Source organism: Brachyhypopomus gauderio, chromosome 1 (genome assembly GCF_052324685.1).
Source record: "Brachyhypopomus gauderio isolate BG-103 chromosome 1, BGAUD_0.2, whole genome shotgun sequence".
NCBI lineage: Eukaryota > Metazoa > Chordata > Actinopteri > Gymnotiformes > Hypopomidae > Brachyhypopomus > Brachyhypopomus gauderio.
The window spans coordinates 35921936-35941079 of record NC_135211.1 but is presented as its reverse complement, the minus strand read 5'-3'; the positions used below and the strand labels follow the sequence as shown (position 1 = coordinate 35941079).

Genomic DNA, 19144 nt, shown 5'->3' with positions numbered 1-19144 from the left:
TTATTATACATATATAATATATATATTATACAGTTCATCATCTTAATTTATAGTGGTGATTACCTTTTATTGAATGTATGCAATTTTTAACTAATATTTAACACACTTCATTATTATAGCCTTATTCTACAAGTCAAAGTTACGTATATTGATGTATATAGGATTTATTTTTCCGTCATGTTAATCATTTAGTTTTGTTTTATCCAGACATTGTAGTTTGATTGATGATCATGGTCTACAGAAGGCAAAGAGCTTCTTGCACAGTTGCCAAGCACCGTTGCCTTGGGATACAGCATCAGCTTATGTTCCCTACAATAAACGTAATGCAAACTATTGTTTCCTTTTCACAAACTAATCAGGCATACAACCACGCAACTGAATTAGTGTTGGTACGATTAATCAGATCATGTACCATGAGCATGTACACAAATGCTTACAGATCATATACGTCATGCTCCCCCCAAAGACACACACACACACACACACTCACAGCGGATGCAGGGAGGTATCTAAATGAGGGGAAGTGCCTGTGTTGTTTCACTTCCCTGTAGCCGAGGACGAGACATCTGTTCAGCTCTGCTCAAGAAGCTCAAAATAATCACAAAACCGAAGGACATTTTTATGAACTACTCATTTGAGTGCATTTAGAGAGATCTTCCATTAGAGAAAGTTTGGTTAGAACTAAGAAAACAAAGATAACAGGTTTGAACATGTCACATCGGAAAAGGTGAAAACTGAAAAGGTCAAAATTTGTGAGTAACTTTGTTTTCTTTAATTAATTTATTATAAGAAATGTTAAATGATTGCATTTTCTGTTCATTTCAGCTAATTCCCCCTTTTTGTTGCGGCTGATCAATAGAGGATCTATAGAGGCCTGTTATGAGTGTTACAAAAAAGGATCAAATGTGCACAAATTATATAAGCATAAATACAAATATTAAGAACACACAAAAACATTTTAAGAGGTACAACTGATTTCAAAGTTTTCTTTTACTAGATTTCCTGTGAAATATATTTCTTTCCTAGGTTTACATAAACAAGTTTTTATGAAACAGAACATTTTAGGAATATATCAGTTTTACTGACAAACATTTACTGTCTGCAGATTTACAAAACAAATTTTTGAAAATAGTTACTTCTTATTTATATTTATTTAAAATAGTTAAAATTTTATATCACTAAGGGGACTGAAATGAAAAAGGCGTATGCCGAATAGCATCCGTTAGCAATGTATGTACTCTTACACACACAAACACACTAAGCTGTATTAAAATCAGATCTCAGAAAGACGACATCCTACTGAATGCTGTCCGTGATTACATGAGTTACTTATGAAAAAATTACTTTATAAAATAAATGGCAAGATTTCATAAATTTTCTTGCTTGTGTATATTACTGTTTGGTAATACATTTTCTTAAACATAAATATTCTGGTTAAATTACGTGTTCATATTCACAAAGGTACTTTGATCACCAATAAGCATCCAGAGCTGAAATAATAATTTTTCAAAAACCTAAATTTTGTACTTACGAATAAAGTTACTTCCGGGAATGGTAATTTGTTAATGTTCTTAATGCATTGCAGTTGATAATAATACAGTTTTTCTTTTATCCCATCAAATTACATACATATATAATAATAAAGATTCTAAATAATTATAATATATTGAAATAAGAAATTCCAGACATTTCTCATTTGAGGTCTTATATGTATTGGCCCAGAATTCACGAGCCTCTGAAAGCTTTTGATGAAAATGTTTGATTCTTGGACAAAAGGACAAAGAGAAAACCAGAACAAAGAGAAAACTTCATACCAGAGGACTACAACCCACCACGGTTCTGTGCCAGTTCAATGCTATTATGACCCTAAAAATCATACATTTCTGTCTGTGTATGGTCCTGAAGTCATACGCTTACTCTTCTTTGTGTATGATCGTATGATCCGAGAGTCATGTTTATTGCTGTCTGTGAATGGTCCTAAAGTTGTACCTTTACAGCTGTCCATGGTTGTATCTTTACTGTTAACTATATAAGGTTTGAAAGAAAACCTGGCACCCCTGGTGCCTCAAGGACAGCACTGAGTTTTGTTCCAAAGTGCTTTGACTTTTGATTACATTTGATTTCTTGACTGCCTGTCCTGCCTATTTATATTGTCTGTCTCTCTTGGTGTCATTAATACAGAGCAGCAGTGCAGTAAGAAACTCTTGGATGCTGGTCTACGAGAAGAACCAATGAGAGGAACCCACTGCTTCACTGCAGGATTACGTTCCTGTGAAAACCCATCACCATTTGCAATGCCCACCTGACTGGACTACATATGGTGTGCTTTGAAAATCACACTGGGAAATAACATTTCTTTTGTAAAGATTCTTGTTGCCAAATCACTTGGGAGTTAACATAGTTTTGGTATTCTTGTGGCATAAGTCCCATAAACCCAACGATGACCTCTACACCTCCCCCCCTCCCCTGAGGATCGTTTGACGTGGACAGCGAGCGTTTCAGGAGGCTGCGATGAACGGGTTGCCCGAGACGTCCGTGAAGTGCGTGCTGGTGGGCGACTGTGCGGTGGGCAAGACGGCTCTCCTGGTACGCTTCACCTCCGAGACCTTCCCCGACAGCTACCGGCCCACCGTGTACGAGAACACGGGCGTGGACGTGTTCATGGACGGGATCCAAATCAGCCTGGGCTTGTGGGACACGGCGGGCAACGACACCTTCCGTCAGATACGCCCCATGTCCTACCAGCAGGCCGACGTGGTGCTGCTCTGCTACTCGGTGGCCAACCCGTCCACGCTGACCAGCATCCGCCACAAGTGGATCGCCGAGGTGCGCGAGCACCTTCCGCACGTACCTGTCCTGGTGGTGGCCACCCAGACGGACCACCGGGAGATGGGCCCGTACCGCGCCAACTGCACTCCTGCCACCGAGGGCAAACGCGTGGCCCAGGAGATCCGCGCCAAGGGCTACCTGGAGTGCTCGGCGCTTAGCAACCGCGGTGTGCAGCAGGTGTTTGAGTGCGCCGTGCGTGCGGCCGTCCATCAGGAGCGCAAGCGCAAACGGCGACGCCTCTTTCACCTCAACCCGTGTCATGTGTCCTGAGGTCTGCATTTGACATGCAGCTCAACCACACACTCCTGACCATTCACATACTGCATCAAACCCTCAGTCAAGACATGTTGTCAATATACATGCATGTATATACATGTTGTCTATTTATTTCAGTCTGATTCCATAACAGTAGTTCAGTAGGATTGTAGTGAGTTGTAAAGCATGTTGGACTTATTTGTTTTGTTCTTAGAGATTGCATCTTATTTGTTATGTTAAGTGTTTTGGTAAAACGTACAGTTTTAATTCCCTTTGAAACCAACGTAAAACAGCTTTGAAGAGTACGTAACTTTAAAACTTTTTTACGCTATTTGCGCAGTGCATGTAGATAATTCAGTGCACATAATGTCATTCTAAAATGGGCCAGTGGTTGTGATTAATACGTTCGCAATATCACCCTCTTACAAATTAAAAATTTTACACAAAATATATATTTTTTACTTAGTGACTTCTAAGCTTAATTCAGTTTCTAAATGTCCAAAAGGTGTTAAATAAAATCGATTATAAGTGTTTAAAAAATTACCAAAGTAATGATAAACAAAATAATAAATTTAAAAGAGCACAACAAAGACTAATATTTATTTATTTTGTCCTCTAACGTTGCAAAAAAATCAAGACTCCTTCTCTGGTCCCTCCGGCGGACACTAGTATTGTGTGATACGTGTCAAGAGCCTACAAAATGAGCATGGTATGCTTGAGAACATATTGTGAACAATTGACTGGACTGAACTGTTCGCCTCCCTGTGAGGTATTCAAGGTTTTAAAAGCTCAATGATTTACCAAAAAGGACCTTACACTAGCCGCCATTTGCAGTTTTTGAAGAAACAGGTGTATAGATGCAGAAGCCATTCAACTGCAGAAAAAATGCAGAAGCCATCTAATATAGAAAGATTCTGTATATGTTCAAGACATGTACACATTTATAGCCTTTTTAAAAGTTATTTCTAGTTGTCATTTGGGCCACAAAGTTCCTGTCCTTTTTCAAACCTTCAAGATAGCACATTCAATTCTGCCTTTCACACATTCAATTTCTGCCTGATGTTCCATGTAATTAAGTCATCATGTGTTAATTAAGTCCTCAGGCATTAATTAAGTCCTTAGGCCCACATGTTCTATGAAACGAAATTGGCACTGGGAACACAAAGAGCTTCAGATATCGTTTTATTGTCATGTTTGTGAAGTTTCAGCATTGAACAATACATGTGCCAGTGCTAAGGCTGAAAATATTATATGGTACAATGAATTTGTATTTATTTTGAGTCTTCAACAGCAAGCTGTTACATGAAATATTTTCAGAGGACATGTGGTGGGTAAACGCGTCATTTACGCCTATGATTCTGATTTTTAGCTACAGCAGAAAGGAGTGATGTGCACTCTGGTTAAATTTGTTCCTCAATTATAGAGTTAATATCAATGCTAAAGTGGAATGAAGTGGAGCTGTAACAATGAAGACACATGGGTTCTTTTGATATGAAAAATGATAACACATGCGGTTAGAATTTTTCTTTTTTTTATCATTTACAAAGATATTACTTGGTTTTAAAAGTTTCAGTAACAGACCCACAGTTAAAAAGCAAATGTTGCATGTGTCATTTAAAGCCTTTTTAGTTTTGTAAATATGTGTTACTACTAACGGCAGTTGCAAACACCACACTAACACGCTTCTGAAGAAAATGTTGACACATAAAATCCCTGACTTTTTGTGTGTTTCAGACATCATTGTAAACTGATCTTCTAAACCTTTATTGGTCTTCTGATCCTTCAGTTGAACTGTGTAATAAATGTGGAAGAGGTGTGATGAATAAACTAAAAAAGAAAACTGCATAATAATTTGCTTTGCCTTTTCAGATGTTGAATCTCCATGCAACAAAATTCTAACAGCATCGGATATATATGCATCTGATGTCATTGTACCAGATACACATAAAATTACTTCTTCGTGTTAGTTATGAGGTGAGTTGTGCACACATGTTCACTGTGGCATGGTGTGTGATGTTGTAGTTAATCTAAATAACACGTTTAGTCAACAGTACGGCCACGTAACGTTGGGGGAGGGGGGTGGTCTGTGTTATGGAGTGGGGGGCAAGTTAAAAGATGTGGTGATCACTCACGACCCTTTTATGATGCTATTTTTTTTATTAGTGCATTAGTTTTAAACCAGGAAAACTAGACTGAAAATATGTGTGAGCATGCATGTGTATGTGAACGTGTGTATGCTGAGAGACTGGAGAAAGCCTATGTTTACACATTTGAAGTCTATCATGGGGGAATTTTATATATTTAACCATCCAGGCAGTTGCTCTGTGTGCTCATGTGTGTATGTGAACATGTTGACAATTATTATGACAACCGAGGGCACATGAATGTGGACACATTCAACGCAGTGATGCTTAGACAACTGTCTGGTTCAAATGCTTCTCAATTCTGCACCACTAAGTTTTGGCAATGTTGCAAGCAAGCACACCACATGTACAAAAAAATCTTAAAAATCGCAAAAAATCTAGAGCTAGCAGTATGCTGCAATGTGTTAAGGTGGTAATCTGACATACACAGTGTACGATGATGATAACGTGACATATGCAGTATAAGATTTTATGAGAAAGTTAAGCTGCATTACACATGAACATATATGATGTGGTTTATGGAGATGGAAGCTTAAAGTAGGCATGTGCTTTTGGGGAACAGAAGAGGCCCAAACCCCAAAACCACTTCCCATCAGGAGCTCTGTACTCCCTCACAGCTCTCTGAACCACTACATGTGACACACACACACACGGACACACGCTGTGTTTGCCTCACACATGATAGGACTCAGAAACAATACACATATGGACACACACTATGTGTGCCTCACAAATGATAGAACTCAGAAACAATACACACATGTACACGCGCTATGTGTACCTCACACATGATAGAACTCAGAAACAATACACACACACAGACACGCTATGTGTGCCTCACATGATAGAACTCAAACAATACACAAACACGGACACACGCTATGTGTGTCTCACACATGACAGAACTCAAGAACAATACACATACACAGACACACTATGTGTACCTCACACATGATAAAACTCAGAAACAATACACACATGGACACACGCTATGTGTGCCTCACACATAATACACACACACAGACACACGCTATGTGTGCCTCACACATAATGATAGAACTCAGAAACAATACACACACACGGCCACACGCTATGTGTGCCTCACATATAATGATAGAACTCAGAAACAATACATATACACGGCCACACGCTATGTGTGCCTCACACATAATGATAGAACTCAGAAACAATACACACACACGGCCACACGCTATGTGTGCCTCACACATGACAGAAAAAATACACACATGGCTCACTGGCCTAAATGAAAAAAGGTTTAGAGGAGATGAGTCAACACATTAACTAAACCCAGCTGTTTTCCTATGGACTATGGCTTCCTCCTGTGTTTACCACCATTTTAATTGTTCATTTAACACTATATATATATATATATATATATATATATATATATATATATATATATATATATATATATATATATATATATATGAATGATATCATGCCATATTGTATATTGTATGGCATTATATAATTGTGCTTCATTTGCCAATCTAGGCTCTAGGTTACAGCACTGACTCTTATTTCTGTCACTTCCTCAGTTTAAGGGTATTGGGTATTTTTGGACTCTTAAGAATGATTTTCTGAGCAGACAACAGCGTATACGTGTATCTAAGAAAAGGCGTTGGACGAGTTGTAAACCTTTAATGAATACGTTGCTGCCTCATTACACAGTGAGTGTAGTAACAGTTACAACACTGCTATTCCTTATACTTCAGTCACAAACCACAAACTGAACTCATGCTGGATCCTGAGAAGCGACTTTGCCGCCAAGATTCTCGTCCTCCTGGACCTACTTTTCTCCTCCTGTCTTCTGTCTCCATGTCAACGTGTCTTCTGTTGTTGGAGGGCCTGGCTGTAGTGGTCTGTGTGTGTACATTTCAGACATGTCTGAAGTGCTGCTTTTCCGTCCCTGTTGTCATAGAGCTCTCTCTCTCTCCTCCCAAAGCCCCATTCCCATTAGGTCTTAGGTATGGCGCTTTTCACATGCACTGAGCATGTGAAAAAGGAAATTACACAGAAAATTTGTATGTGTGCGAAGGTAATCTGATAGGTCAGGACGTTAACAGCTGTACAGCAGCGAGATCTCTGATGTGACAAAATGTGGCCCAGAAGCAGTGACAGAAATAACATGAAACAAAAACTCTGACCCACAATGAGAGAACCTGGTGCCTGTGCGCTTTTGGGTGTGAGAAGGTTGGGACTTCCTCTGCTGGTATGGTTGTGACCTTATTAGTGTTCTCCAGCGGAGGTCAGCTCCCCGTCTGCTGTGGTCTCAGAAACACAGAGATACGCAGTGCACCACAACCCTGTCTACCTCTGCCCTGCCCCCCCTCACCGCATTCTCTGTCTCCAACAGGAAACACCTGCAGCACAGCGCGACGCATCAGTGCTCTCTCTCTCTCTCTCTCTCTCTCTCTCTTTCTCTCTCTCTCACACACACACACCAACAAGCACACGCCACTCAAACGCAAGCATAAAAGCATAAAAATTTGCACAATTGTATAATTGTGAGACTCGCACAGTGGCATCAGTAATCATACCTTATCTCTTAAGAGTGTTCAGGTTTGCACACATGCTGGTGGATACACTGTGCTCAAGGTGTCATTGTGCAATTAGTACTTGGCAACCTTGTGCAAATGAGACAGTTTTGAGCAGTTTTGCAGAATATGCACCCAGTTTAGTTTAGCTAATTTGTATCTTTTAAATATACGCTGTGGTCTGATGTGAAATGTGTACTGCTTAGGCTCAGAGACACTTGAGGACTGTAGTGCTAGACTCACGTCTGCCTTCCATGAAGCTGGTCTATCTTCATGCACCACTGAAACCTCATACAGTATGTGCTTTATTTTGATCAAACTATGATGGGCGTCAAAGCAAACCTCCTGTAGCTCTTGGTTGTACCTTAAATAGTGATTTTGCACAGGGAATTCATCTTGAAGTAGACGTGGTCTGTAACCATTTTACTGGTCAGCAAATTTACCAGCAGCATATGATGTAATTATCATGCAGAATGCATGGATACAATATAAGAGTCATCAGTGTAATAGCTGTTTAAACAAAATTTCTGACCAAATCATTAATCAAACTGTAGACGCACTGGTAGGTTAAATATGAACGAAGGAGCAAACACATCTAGTTCTCTGTATCCTTGTAGGGAGTTTCCTAGTGTTCTGATGTTTGAGTCAAAATATACAGTCATGATTATTCTCAGTTTCGAAATGCATAAATAATGCGTATATATAGGTTCTTACACTAAAGGTCATTATGCTGCAGTCTCTAGCCATAGAAGCTTATCATAAACATAAGGTATATTTTATTGTAAGAAAACAGTTATATGAACAGTCCTGTGAAATGTTTTAAAAAACTCATGCAACATTGCTTACACAGTGAAAATGGCATTACTCATTACTGTAAATGAAAGTGTTTTAGATTAGTGCATCATGGGAAATGTAGTTTAGCTAAGCAGCTTATATAAGAAGTCAACCTCCCTTTCCTGCATAGCTAAAAGAGATGGGGGAGGCGAATAAGCGCGAAAGATATATTGCATGATGCCTTGAGAAGAACCACTTCCTGTCTCACTCTTCTGATCTCTTTATCTTAAGGCTTGCTATCCTGTGTGTGTTTGTGTGTGTGTGTGTGTGTAACTAACATGTAGGCGTTTGAGGGGGTTGTGAAATACGGGTGGGTTGAAGTTTAAACGATTTTACCTGAAGAACCTCAAAATAACTGACACAGAACAATCAACAATACAAAACAATATATAGCAAACAATTAAGTTGAACTACAAAGTTGTATCAATATGGCAAGATAACCTCTGAGATTCCACTGAGGATTTAGTATTTTAATTTTTATTAGAATTTATTTTATGGGGAAAGGCCCAGACTACTTTATTCCAGGAACATTTGTGAACTGTATAATGTGATGCTTGGTGCTAAATGTGAGCATCGCCCCCTAGCTTTTAGTTGTAGGCAGAGCTCTTTTTCAGAATCTGGAATTTTATCTCCGTTAGCCAGAAAATGTGAATATAGATGTTATTTTCTGTATGACGTGGACATATATGTGTACATTAATCTTTATAAAGGTGTGGTTTGCACACATTTGTAGCTACGTTTGAATTACTTACGCCTACATTTACAATTCAATAATGCTCAAAACCCCATGACCTATGTGCTCTGTATGATCAGATATCCCCATGAGCCTGACAGGACACACATACACCCTCCCAACAAGAGATCCTTTAAAAGGCCTGACAAACAAACGTAGCCTACTCCATCGGAGCAGTGCACAGTTTCACCTGGTTTCCTCAGTTACTCTGTGTGTGAGTGTGTGCGTGGGTGCCTGCGCTATGCGATACCCCAGGTCTTGTTCCAGAGACAGTGGGATTGACATTCAGGCCCTCAGCACTTTAACCAGCGCTCGTTAGCGCTAACTCTGCGTACAGAGCTTTTTTTTCTTCATCCGTTTTCTCTCTTCATTGTCACTACAACATGTAGCCACAACTGAGGGAGCAGTTAAGAAGAGTCACGCAGTTTGGCGCGTTGGTTTTTACCTGCTCTATCCAAAGATGAAGGTCTTGGTTCTTGCCATTCTCATTAGCATACGGCTACGTGGTAAGTGAGGAGTGGGTGATCTAGAAGATGATCTGGATGATCTAGAGTACAGAAGGGATGTAGCCTATGTATTTTTCTCTGTAACTGTGTTTGTAAAGATTTGTGGGTTTCTGTGCTATTAGAGCATCTATCTATCTATCTATCTATCTATCTTTCTTTCTTTCTTTCTTTCTTTCTTTCTTGACATGCACTAACATGCACTTTCTTTCTTTCTTTCTTTCTTGACATGCACTAACATGCACTTTCTTTCTTTCTTTCTTTCTTGACATGCACTAACATGCACTTTCTTTCTTTCTTTCTTTCTTTCTTGACATGCACTAACATGCACTTACTTTCTTTCTTATTTATGATTATACAAAATGTAGACTCCAGACATTTAAATGGAAAGTATCAGTAGATTTTGCTCAAAAATACACTTAATTCAAAAAGTTAAGTAATCTGGTACAAGAGAGACTCTGGCTCTCTGTGTTTGCTTCTCACATCAACACTCCCCCCCCCCTCTCTCCTCTTTGAGCAGGTGTACTGTCTGCTCAGGGTCACTACGCTAGGAAGCTACTGAATGATCTGATGGAGAATTACTCCAGTGCTCTACGGCCCGTGGAAGACACGGACAAGGCCCTCAACGTCACACTGCAAATTACACTCTCGCAGATCAAAGATATGGTGAGTACACATGTACAGAGCCAAGGTGATAACCGCAGAGAGCTGACCTGGAGAGGAAGGCCCCTCTCCACATGACAGGCCTGATGTCTTCTCATATTTAGGTCATGGTCAGTCATCAACACACCCACCCACTCGTTTTGGCATTCTTGTGGTGGGCATGTTTGGTTTGTGTTTGTGTGTGTGTGTGTGTGTGTGTGTGTGTGTGTGTGTGTGTGTGTGTGTGTGTGTGTGTGTGTGGGTGTGTGGGTGTGTGTACACTGTACATTGGCTACACACTTGTGGCTACAGTGCAGAAACCACAGTAGCTTTAAGGTCCTAGCTTTATCATATAAAATTGCTTCACTGCTTATCTGACTGATTAAATACCTGTACGTGAAATGTGAAAAATGTGAAATGTTCCATATTTTGTCAATTGTGATTTTTACACCCCAATCGAAATTTGTCCTCCGCTTTTAACCCATCTGTGCAGTCAGAACACACACACACACACTAGTGATTACTAGGGGCTGTGGATCACACGTGCCCAGAGCGGTGGGCAGCCCTAGCCCGGCGCCCGGGGAGCAGTTGGGGTTAGGTGCCTTGCTCAAGGGCACCTCAGTCATGGCCTGTCTGGGAATCGAACCCACGACCCTCCGGTCACAAGTCCAGTTCCCTAACCGCCAGGCCATGACTGCCCCCAGTTCCAGGCAGGAACTGCCCCTGTACGTGTAGGAGAGTTCCTGCCTGGAACCTTTTTCGTATTATCAAAGCGTCAGGTTAGTGTTAAAATTAGTGTCTAAAATAAATACCTCCAATCCTAGTTTTATAATTAACCACAATATGAGTATAACTGTATTTGATGCAGCAGTTGAAATTAGGCATTGTGAACTTAATTGTAACCTATAAAAGTCATGGCACAGATGATGTTAAATGAGACATGCACTAACACTGTTTTAAGGCACAGTTTCTAATTGGGCATGAAAGGAAATTAAGATGATAAGAACAAAGAGATGAGTTAAATAATGTGGGTTTATGAGTGTTAGTATGGTGCAGTATATATGAGTATGGCAGAAGACTATAGATTTGTATGTGTAGTGTGTGTTTGTAGTGTATCGTCTGTATGTGTGTCTATGTATGATCAGACACTTGATTGGTCTTGTTATCCAGCCTCTCTAACTACCTCAGCCTTGGGTTCTATTTCAAATAACAGAACAGCTGCTTAATTTATGTGCTTATGTGGCATTTAACAGTCCACGTTAGCATATATTCCGATCCCTGTAATGAACCTTGTTATTTAAATCTCTAAAGTGAATTTCCAAAGTGAGTTTCTGCCCTTATCAAACTCTATAAAATATTAATTTACTGACCTGACTGAGGACTTTCCACCAACTGGGTTTGGTTTCTGTAAGATACAGATTAAATCTAATGGGCTTGAATCTAACACAGTGCGTACCCTATTCCACAGTATCAGGGTAAATCTCTGAAAAGCACTGTAGCCAAAGGCCATACTGACTGTTGAAGAGAATATTGTTTAAATTTCCACTTTACCCCATTGTGCTCTCTTGTACCTCAATCAATCAATCAATCAAATTTTATTTATAAAGCGCTTTTTACAACAGTTGTTGTCACAAAGCAGCTTTACAAGTGCCGAGTCCTAGCCCCCAGTGAGCAAGCCAAGGGCGACAGTGGCAAGGAAAAACTCCCTAGTTTTTTTTGCATGAGGAAGAAACCTTGAGAGGAACCAAGACTCAGGGGGGGAACCCATCCTCCTCTGGCCGACATCGGTCACCATGACAACAACAACAATTTAAACAGAAAGAAATAAAGAAAAGGAATAGATGTAGTAATGTCTATCATGGTGTAGGCTTATCCGGTCAGGCAGTAGGTGGCTGGCCCAGGATGAATCGCTTGGGTCTCCTCATCTCATTTTTCCTCGAGCAGGCGGGCAGCCATGTGGAAAAAATAAAACAGGGAAAATTAGCTCTGTATGAGGACATATACAGGACAGATGAAATTATAAACATTTCTGGAGTGTGGCAGCAACTCCGGCACTAAGTTAAATTATTACAGCCTAGCTAAAAAATGCAGAACCAGAAGGTAACATAGGCTTGGGAATGAACCCCTGGATCTGTAACCTTTATCTAAGGGGGGATATTAATTATCAAACGCTAAACCAAATAGGTGGGTTTTCAACCTAGACTTAAAGATTGAGACTGTGTCAGAGTCCCGTATGCATTTTGGGAGGTTGTTCCAAAGCTGGGGGGCCTTATAAGAAAAGGCTCTTCCACCTGCTGTTACCTTATTAATTTGTGGAACTAATAAAAGACCAGCACCCTGTGATCTTAGTTGATGTGGGGGTTCATAGTAGGAAATAAGTTCCTGGAGGTATTCAGGAGCAAGCCCGTGCAGTGCTTTATATGTTAATAATAGAATTTTAAAATCAATACGGAATTTAACTGGGAGCCAATGCAGGGCTGATAGGACTGGTCTAATATGCTGAAATGTTCTAGTTCTGGTCAGGTTCTTGTACCTGTAGTGATTCACTACTAAAGTGAAAACCCCGATCTGATTCATTCAAAATAAAAGCGCTTTATAATTTCTAACTTTATAAATTCTCGATAATGAAGGTATAATGTATGAGTGGCACTTTTGTGCTTTATTGTTTGATTGTTACAGTTAGCCTATGCTATCAAGAATGAGAAGAGGGCACTAATAATTTCTTTGATTTGGTCTTTCTACTGGATTTAAGTAAAGTATATGTGAATTCTGGGTTTCCAATTTTCAGTCAGTTTGAGTGTATGCTGTGCACGTTGCCCCAGATGGAGTGTTCATGGATGAACTGAAAAAATCTCTTTCTAGCTCCAAGATCCTAGGTTGTCTGCACTCACGGAGTGTCTCCGCATGTCTCTGCTCTCTGCTGACAGGACGAGAGGAACCAGGTGCTGACCACATACCTGTGGGTGCGGCAGGTGTGGCACGACGCCTACCTCCGCTGGGACAAGGAAGAGTACGATGGCCTGGAGGTCATCCGCATCCCCAGTAACCTCGTCTGGAGACCCGACATTGTTCTTTATAACAAGTAACACTTTATCCTTCTGACCCTAAATACAGTTCGGATGCATACGCATGTGTTAAGGTCCAACGCTGTTCAGTATGGTAAAAGTAAAATGGCATACACTATAACATAAGACACCTTTTTGTAGCAGTGAAGCCTTCATTTCAAGGAAACAGTACTCACAACATGCATAAAAGCTTGTCTTTCTGCCCCTCTTTTTGTCTGTCTCTGTGTCATTGTCTCGCTCTCTCTGTCCCTTCCCTCTGTCCCCTCGTCTTTCACTCAGTGCCGATGAGGAAGACTCTGCAGGGCCTCCTGATACTAACGTGGTGTTACGGTACACGGGTGAGATCACGTGGGACGCACCTGCCATCACAAAGAGCTCATGCGTCGTTGACGTCTCCTACTTCCCCTTTGACAGCCAGCAGTGCAATCTCACGTTTGGGTCCTGGACCTACAATGGCAACCAGGTGAAATGGAACATTTGAAGCAAACACACCATGAAATCTGTAGAAGAACGCACACACCCAGCATTATATCCAGATCTTAATTCACATGTTTGAAAATTGTGAAAATTACAATTTACAATTGAAAATGACCCCCTGGGCGGTAGGTGGACATCACCATGGGCGGGCTGAAGGGCGGCGAACTCTCCGACCTGGTGGAGAACGTGGAGTGGGAGTGCCACGGCATGCCGGCTGTGCGTAACGTGATCATGTACGGCTGCTGCGCGGACCCGTACCCCGACATCACCTACACGGTGCTGCTGAAACGCCGCTCCTCCTTCTACATCTACAACCTCCTCCTGCCCTGCTTCCTCATCTCCTTCCTCGCCCCCCTCAGCTTCTACCTGCCCGCCGACTCCGGCGAGAAGGTGTCGCTGGGCGTGACCGTGCTGCTGGCGCTCACCGTCTTCCAGATGATGGTGGCCGAGAGCATGCCGCCCTCCGAAAACGTGCCGCTCATCGGTGAGCCTGAGGGTGGAGCGAGGGTGGAGTATCTTTTGGGGTTTTTTGTGTTTTTTTTTTCCCACACAGAATGGAGGTTTGTGTGGAGTTTAGTGTCAAACTGGGGAGAGTGGTACTGTGATAATTGTGTGTGCAGACTGGAGGCAGCAAAGGTCGCGTGAGTTGCGTGAGCTGTAGTTCTGTTCAGTGCCTGCGTGATGATGTATTTCCCCACTCGTGGTGTTAAAGAAGGTGGTTTTGGTGCATGATCAGACCGAAAGTACCTGAACTGCTTTTGATGGGCAGGACTGAGAGGATTTCAGCATATGTACACTCAGAGTTTCCTAAGACACTCGCGTCTTTGATGAGATTACACAAGTCCAGATTTGTCAGGCAACTTGTGAGGATCCATATGCAGGTTTCATATTGAATAGGAAACACAGTGACAAAGGCAGGATACAGCAAAAAAATACAGCAGGATCTGTAAAAAAATAAAAAAGAGAGACAGGCAAGACATCTAGACAAAAATCACAAAAATCTAAAGAACAGTCGAAGGGGAATAGATGAGTATACTAAGTATATCAACAGTCAGTCCTCTGTACACAGAGACCTCTGGTGGCCAGAACAGTGAACAACCAGGGTGGTTAAGAAACTGTTATTTAGTTTTTCTCAGTCAATTTGGTACATTTCTCACGTCATGGTTTACACTGGCATCACAACAAGTGCATTTCTCAAAACAGTTAGTGCAGTAAACAGTAAATAGCAAAACTCGATGAAATACCTGCAAAAGCACATACTTCACTCATAATTCTTTTTGTTTGCCTCAAAAGCAAATATTTACATCAAGCTATTTGTCAGTGCCATCAGAATATCTAGTCTGTGTGCCATTGCCTATGAAGAAGACAGTCAAAATACTTATTTTGTCAGTGCAACTGTAAGTCACAGTCAGTGCAGACTGTAAGTATATTCTGATGGAAACTAGCTAAGTTTTTGATTACAAGAACCATTGTAAGACCATGACTTACATGTAAAAAATGTCTTCCCCCTCTACACCACACAGTCTTATTTCTCCTATTGGCTGTTCACCCTATACATGGCCTTGTCTTTCCATTATGAGACTTTGTGATACTGCAGTGTTTAGCGTCTATAAATGTTTGTCAATTACAGTAAAGGTTCATGAGATACACCTCTGACCTATGGTTGAGACCATTGGTTGATCTAAAAAAAATCCCTTTCTTACTGTAACTGAATGTTCACCTGTGAGTAATTAAATCAAGAGATTTAAGAATAAGATTAGAATAAATTATCAAAATGTACAAAAAAAAATGATGCCTTAGAGATTATGACATGTTCAGCACTTTTGCATGTAATGACCTTGGCAATTACCTAAAGACTAAATGTTTTGGAGGGCAAGACAATTCAACAGACAATCCGTAGAATTTTGATAAACATGTCATAAGCAATTGATAATGCAAAAAACAACAGACAATTGTCCATGACCATTTGCAAAATGTACAAAAGCATTTGCAAAATGTGAAACACAATGAGAAATGTGATTATGATGTGCACAAGTGACAAGGAGATGTGGAGATTGAATGAACAAAGAAATTAACCAAATTGATTGAGAACAACTCTAATGAGTCATTATGAGATTTAGTTTCAGGACACTTCCTGAAGGACAGGGATGGAAAAAAACACAAGGTTATTTAACAATTAGCTCTGGGATAATTAAGCTTTTCCCAAAGTCAACAGGAAATGCTGTGATTAGGAAGTCAAGATGTGTTCAAAAAGAGGTGTCTGCTAGATGTAAAACATGACCAACACTTGAATATTATATTGGAGATGGAATCTTAAGGAATATATAAATTCTATCATTTATTACTGTGACATACCTTGTTAAATACCTTATGACTGATATGCCCTGTTAAATAGATATATGTGGCATATCATGTCAACGCTCTATGCTCAGAGCTCTATCAGAACCAGAGTGCTCTACCTGAGCCACAGTGCTCTATCAAAGCCAGAGGGTGTTTGAGCTTCCATCTTTTCATTATGTTAATGTACAGAAAGAAGCATTGTTCATTTGCTGCTCTTGTATGACAGGTAAATACTACATAGCGACGATGACGATGATCACGGCCTCCACCTCTCTGACAATTTTCATCATGAACATTCACTTTTGCGGAGCAGAGGCCAAACCGGTGCCCCACTGGGCTAAAGTCCTCATCATCAACTACATGTCCAAGATCTTCTTTGTGTATGAGGTGGGGGAGAACTGCACTACACCCCAGAGTGAGCACGCCCCTCCCTTCAGCGAGGACCCCCTGGCCAGACTGGAGAAAGAAGGCTACTTTGACAACAACTTCTACGATGACCATCGTCAGTTTAACAGGTATGATGGCCACGGTCGAGACTGTCATCGCCTCAGCAATCACCCAGGCAACGGATACCAGCATGGCGGCACTCACGGGCACCAAACGGGGGGTGGCGTGCAGGCACCGTTCTCGACGAGAGCGAAAGTGCAGCGCCCCAAGTACCAGCACCACATCGGCCGTGACGGCAACGCCGTCCACCCCAGCGAGGAGAAGCTGAGGCACAGCGACCTCTCCATCCCCGAGAAGCTTGCCAGCTACGCCTACGAGCATGGAGATGACTACCCCAGCGGCTACCAGCAGGACGACGGGTACACCAAGCCGGCCGGATACGGGGAGGGTGCCGCTGCTCCGGAGGGCTCGTGCGTGTGTGTCCTGCAGCAGAAGGTAGTGCGCAACATCGAGTACATCGCCAACTGCTTCCGCGAGCAAAGGTCACATCAGGTCAAAGGGGCGGAGTGGAAGAAGGTCGCCAAGGTGATGGACAGGTTTTTCATGTGGGTCTTCTTCATCATGGTCTTCCTCATGAGCATCTTGATCATGGCCAAAGCATCCTGAGGGTAGGTGGCTTTGGCCCAGACATTGCAGCTGGAGACCATGCTATGTAAAATGACTGCAGTCAGCTCTGAAGGAGCTTAAAAGAAAAGGGCTGTTCACACAAAGGTGCTGGAATGTTTTTGACCTTGTGTCTTTAAAGCATTTAGCCAACACTACATCTATAACATTATCACTATAATGTGATGCCTTGAACCCTTTTTAATAATGAAGTGTAGATCAGGACAAAAATATAGACTGAACCTCACAAAGCACAAACATTTGCATGAACACACTGGAACACATTTCAAATGTGCATAAAATGGGTGTAAAAAATGCTGGATTATAAATGTGAAATAAAATAGTTAAATTATTAGTTTTGTGCTCTGGGTTGTTTTAACAATTGTATTTAATTAATGATAATACACTCCTATGCTTTAGATTAATTATCAATTAAGTTACATAAAATACTTTTATATCAACAGGCTTTATGATTTTATATGGTTCTGTCTCTTCTACCAATTTTACATTTGCATAATTATGTGTTGGTAAGGTAGTTTAGTGTATCAAATATTATTTACTGGAGGCCATTTGTCACACTCTCTTGCTTTCTTCTCTCCTTTCTTATTTCTTTCTTACGGTTCATTCAGAAATAATCCACGTCTTAAATTGTTAAAATAGTGCCCTTAATAGTTAAAATGACTGCATGTTTCCACATGCGTGAGGAGTAACTCAATATGCAGCTGACATGCACACACATCAATAATGCATCAATAACCCTACGTCCATACACACACGCCCACCCAAACCTACGCACATATCAATAATGTATCATTAACGGATTAAAGCATAATTACTCTCCTTCACATTCTTAAACACAGCCATAAACAAAACATCCCATATAATGAGAATAATTATAGACTAGTAATCTTCTGAAGATACAAACAGAAAATGGTCTTGTCAAAACGCACTACTTACACACTCTCCTGAGAGAGTTGGAATCTACAATGTGTAAATCTTTGCAGGTGTACACAGGTGTAGATTGGCATGGTTTCACAATGTCTAATCCAACACCTCCAAACAGGTATATGTTACAAAAAGAAAGAACTTCATGTACAGTTTCAGGACTGACATCTTCACTATCAAACAATTCAATTCAATTCAATTCAATTTATTTATAAAGCACATTTAAAACCGCAGCGGACCAAAGTGCTGTACAGCAGATTAGCAGATAAAATACAAGCAAAATACAATACAGATTAAACAAGTTAAAAGAGATTGAATAGTAAAAAGAATAGAAAAATAAAACATTATTAGGTTAGTTAACATTATAGGCCAAAGAAAAAAGGTAGGTTTTAAGGTGGGCTTTGAATTCGCTTATTCCTGTTATACACCTAATATCCAGGGGTAACGAATTCCACAGTCTGGGAGCAGCAACAGAAAAGGCCCGGTCCCCTTTCTGTTTCAGACGAGACTGTGGAACATTCAATAATGATTTACCAGTAGACCGAAGTGACCTTTGGGGCTGGGAGCAACGCGTCGCTTAAATACACCGGTGCCATGCCATGGAGGGCTTTAAAAACAAAGAGCAAAACTTTAAAATGTACCCTATATTTAATGGGAAGCCAATGTAGCGAGGCCAGGACAGGTGTAATATGTTCCCGTTTTTTTGTACCTGTGAGTAATCTGGCAGCAGCATTTTGGACAAGCTGCAAACGGGCCAAAGAAGACTGAC

At 40.9% G+C, this 19144-nt stretch overlaps 2 protein-coding genes across 2 annotated transcripts; both read left to right on the top strand.

Annotated features, from left to right (window-relative positions):
- Positions 1–555: 555 nt before the first annotated feature.
- rhoh (ras homolog family member H) lies at positions 556–4921 on the top strand. Its single transcript, XM_077012417.1, has 2 exons — positions 556–752; positions 2182–4921. Exon 2 carries the CDS (start codon positions 2512–2514, stop codon positions 3097–3099), a length of 588 nt encoding a protein of 195 aa, XP_076868532.1. The 5' UTR covers positions 556–752; positions 2182–2511; the 3' UTR covers positions 3100–4921.
- Positions 4922–9548: 4627 nt separating this feature from the next.
- Positions 9549–17774, top strand: chrna9a (cholinergic receptor, nicotinic, alpha 9a). Its single transcript, XM_077022346.1, has 6 exons — positions 9549–9859; positions 10377–10522; positions 13426–13580; positions 13843–14026; positions 14170–14524; positions 16607–17774. Exons 1-6 carry the CDS (start codon positions 9814–9816, stop codon positions 17431–17433), a joined length of 1713 nt encoding a protein of 570 aa, XP_076878461.1. The 5' UTR covers positions 9549–9813; the 3' UTR covers positions 17434–17774.
- The last annotated feature ends 1370 nt before the right edge of the window (positions 17775–19144 follow it).